Source organism: Morone saxatilis, unplaced genomic scaffold (assembly GCF_004916995.1).
Source record: "Morone saxatilis isolate NCDOM2014 unplaced genomic scaffold, NCSU_SB_2.0 Contig21, whole genome shotgun sequence".
NCBI classification, from domain to species: domain Eukaryota; kingdom Metazoa; phylum Chordata; class Actinopteri; family Moronidae; genus Morone; species Morone saxatilis.
In genome coordinates, this window is record NW_023339774.1 from 21,808,233 (window position 1) to 21,811,493 (window position 3,261).

The 3,261-nt window shown below is 41.6% G+C and overlaps 1 protein-coding gene across 1 annotated transcript in view; it reads right to left on the bottom strand.

The window, feature by feature from the left end:
- grk3 (G protein-coupled receptor kinase 3) overlaps nt 1–3,261 on the bottom strand; it is a 35,809-nt gene that overhangs the window by 12,452 nt on the left and 20,096 nt on the right. Inside the window, 3 exon segments of the mRNA XM_035668368.1 lie at nt 1,461–1,731; nt 1,822–2,109; nt 2,862–3,061. Of these exon segments, the coding sequence (XP_035524261.1) occupies nt 1,461–1,731; nt 1,822–2,109; nt 2,862–3,061 (759 nt within the window).

Sequence of the window (3,261 nt, forward strand, 5' to 3'; positions counted from 1 at the left end):
GGAGGAGGAGGAGGAGAGAGGGACGTTAGGAGAGGCACAACGGGAGAGAATATCTTTCAGAAGGTTTAATGCCCACAGCCTGTTTGGTTGTTAATCAAAGTGCAGACCACAAAACCAGAGAGCGGCTGGAAGGAGGAGCCCGGCTCCTGATGTGGTTCGTTTGTGGTGTGAATGTAAACCAGACTGACCGCAGGATCGGGTTTAAGTGCATATGGGATTTGGTTAAACAAAAAGGTTGATAACATGTGGTCGTATTCATGACAACACTATCTGCTGATGAAGACCATGACATGTGGTTGAAAGGTCAGGGAAAAGGCAGTTAAGTACACCTCGAGTGATTTCCTTTCTGTCTACCTACAATGTAGAGTCCACTGAACCGTTGCTGAGTCTCAGTCGGACGGGGGGAGAGACTGTTACACTGTGTTGAAGTAATTCAGGATTGTTCAAATATATATATTTAAATAATTTAATTAATATCATAAACATGTGACGACTATTCGAGTAAGGAAATCTTTAGTGGGCGGGGCCCAGACTATAATATTTAATGTTCGATCCAACTTGGTAACCACGGTAACACATGAACAGAGTAAAAAATGAAGTCCTTAAATCTACATTTCCATCATCAGATCCTTCCACCCGTGATACAGGTGCAGTGAAGTGCTTCATGACTCGTTGTTGTTGTTGTTTGGGTTTTGATGCTGATGATGCAGGATGAGTCATCACTAAAGCTGTCCAATGAACCTGTCAGTCCATAGGACGCGATGTTTACACAGCCGTGGTTAATTTGTCACAGAGAGCAGCATGAAATGGACTGGAGCTCAAAGACATCAGAGTCTATTTGGTGGTTTTAAAGTTTTCAAAGGGAGGCCAGAGAGCCGACGGGGGGGACGCGGGGTAAAGATACTGCCTGAGGTGAATATAATTTAATTTCTGCGACTTCAGGGTTCCCACTCTTTTAAAAAACTTAGTTTCCAAAACTAAAACTTTATCAACTTGCAAATAGCTTTTATTTGTATTGTTCTTATTTGATTTCATTTCACTTAAATTATGCATCAAAATGTGGATTTTTAAAAAATGTTTTAATTGATTTGAGCTTCACTCCCTAATCTTTTTCTTTTTACCTTGTTGCACTTTTATCACCCTGTACAACCACAATGAAAGGTTGGGTACCAGTGCACTAGCTATAAACAGGATAAGAGCGGGGTGAAGACCTGAACAGATGAACAGATACATTGAGAAAACCTTCACCCTCTGATAAACTGATCAAAGAGCTGATAAAACAATGAGAACAAAACACTGAATGTATTAAAAAAAAGCCTATTAAGTCTGTATGATAGTTGAAAAAGAGACAGAATTGTATAAAAAGTTCTTAAACAAAAAAGATATCAGCAAACCTCATCTTTTATTAATAATCACAGGAAATAATCTGCTCAAAATGTATCCAAATCTCTCACACACTTCACAAACTTCCTGCAGTTGTTGTGTTCACTGTTTGGGTTCATTGTACATTTCATCATCTGTTCTCTCCTGTTATTGATATTATTGAATATAATATAGAATATGCATAAAATATAGTGATAGAAAAGAGGTGTCTTAAGGAAAAAGGTCGGGAACCAGTGCAGCTGACTGATGGTGTAACATTTGTGAAGTCTCATATTCAAAATAAAGCTTGTACTCACGTGGATGTTGAGCTCCACATTCTTCCACTGGCAAAAACGAGTAAATTTGTCACTGAGGGGAAAAACAAAAAAACAAGAGTTTAAAACATGAATTCACTGTACGTTGGTGCATGTCTTCCACCCTCCATCTCCCCTGTCTCACCTCTCAATGAACTTCTGGAAGATCTTCCCTCTCAAGCTGTCACAGATCTCCACTATGTATGGCTGCAGGAGGGGGGGGGCAGACACATAAACAGCAGTTCAGGCCAGGTTTCTCTCAGTAACTATGTGATAAAAATTCTTTGCGAATGTATGTGAATATACGCTGTGTGCATCGTTCTGATCGCTCAGCTGGACTCCTGCGTCTGCCGCCTTCCTTCTGTCTGCTGTTAATTTGCTCAGCGTTCGTGTCTGTGCGTTTTGACGGGTGAGCTCCAGCTGAATGTAACGTCTGAGCAACACGGAGACTCTCAGAATATACAGGAAATACTGACAGGTTGATGTAATATCTTCTAGGGAAAATTAAGTCACCGGGGATAATTTTATATCCAGAATAAGAGGCCATGTTGTAGTCTAAAAAAGGAAATTGTTGATTAGATTTACTGAGCTGGAAAGAAAACAACTGTTGTCCCTCTTTTTCTCTGGACTTCATTTTCCTGGGGGGCCTTTTGGCAATCGATGCTCCACGCTGAATGTATAATTATCAACAGTATGAATGTGCAGTTTAAAAATAATGTTGATGCAGTTGGAAGTCATGAATAGATACTACGAATTAGGGCCGGGGAGGAAATCGTATAAACACTTTTAGAAACGTTTCCTTGATAAGGAAATGTAAAAAGTTTCATAAACTGTTGACGTACAAACAGCCAATAGAAACAAAAGCTATTTTTAACCAATCATGTGACAGTCTTTAAGGAAGGGATAGCTGATTTCCCAAAATAGGCACAGCAGGGTCGGTTGAGTCGGCTCCTCGCGCCGCACTGTTGTTGTTTTGGTATCAAAAGACAAAGTTCAGACGGGAGGAGGAGGAGGAGGCTCAACAGTCACCACAACCTCAAAAGTGGGCCAAGAGAAGTCTAATACCGAGATATAGAGCAAACAGTGACACAGCAAATAGAGTAAGTAATGTTAGCTACGTCTGTCTGCTGCTGTAGCTAATGTCGATAACTAAAGTGGGAAGTTTGGCTGCACGATGAATCGAACCTTAAATGAACGTGATCGTCTATAATATCGGCCTTTAAACTGTGCGCTCGGCTCATAGAAAACTCTGCGTATCTAATCGAGCGCTTCCTGAAGAGCCAGCCACCAGAGGTGATCCAGATGTTTCGGGAAGCTGTCCTCAGTCTGAAATATGTCGGAGTGATGGGACAGGAAGAGCTGCTCACCTCCGCCCCCCACTGCCGCTGCTCACAGAATCAAATCGGACCACGGTTGTTCACAGAGAGAAGGAAGAAGGCCGATTATTGCCTGAATACTCGATCAAAACGACAAAATGATCCTGGGACCTGTGGTATTAACCAGGTGAACTGCAGGATGCTTTTGATCAGAATAATCTGGATTATCCTTTCGGCCGTAATCGTGCCGCCCTACTACAAAGTGAGCT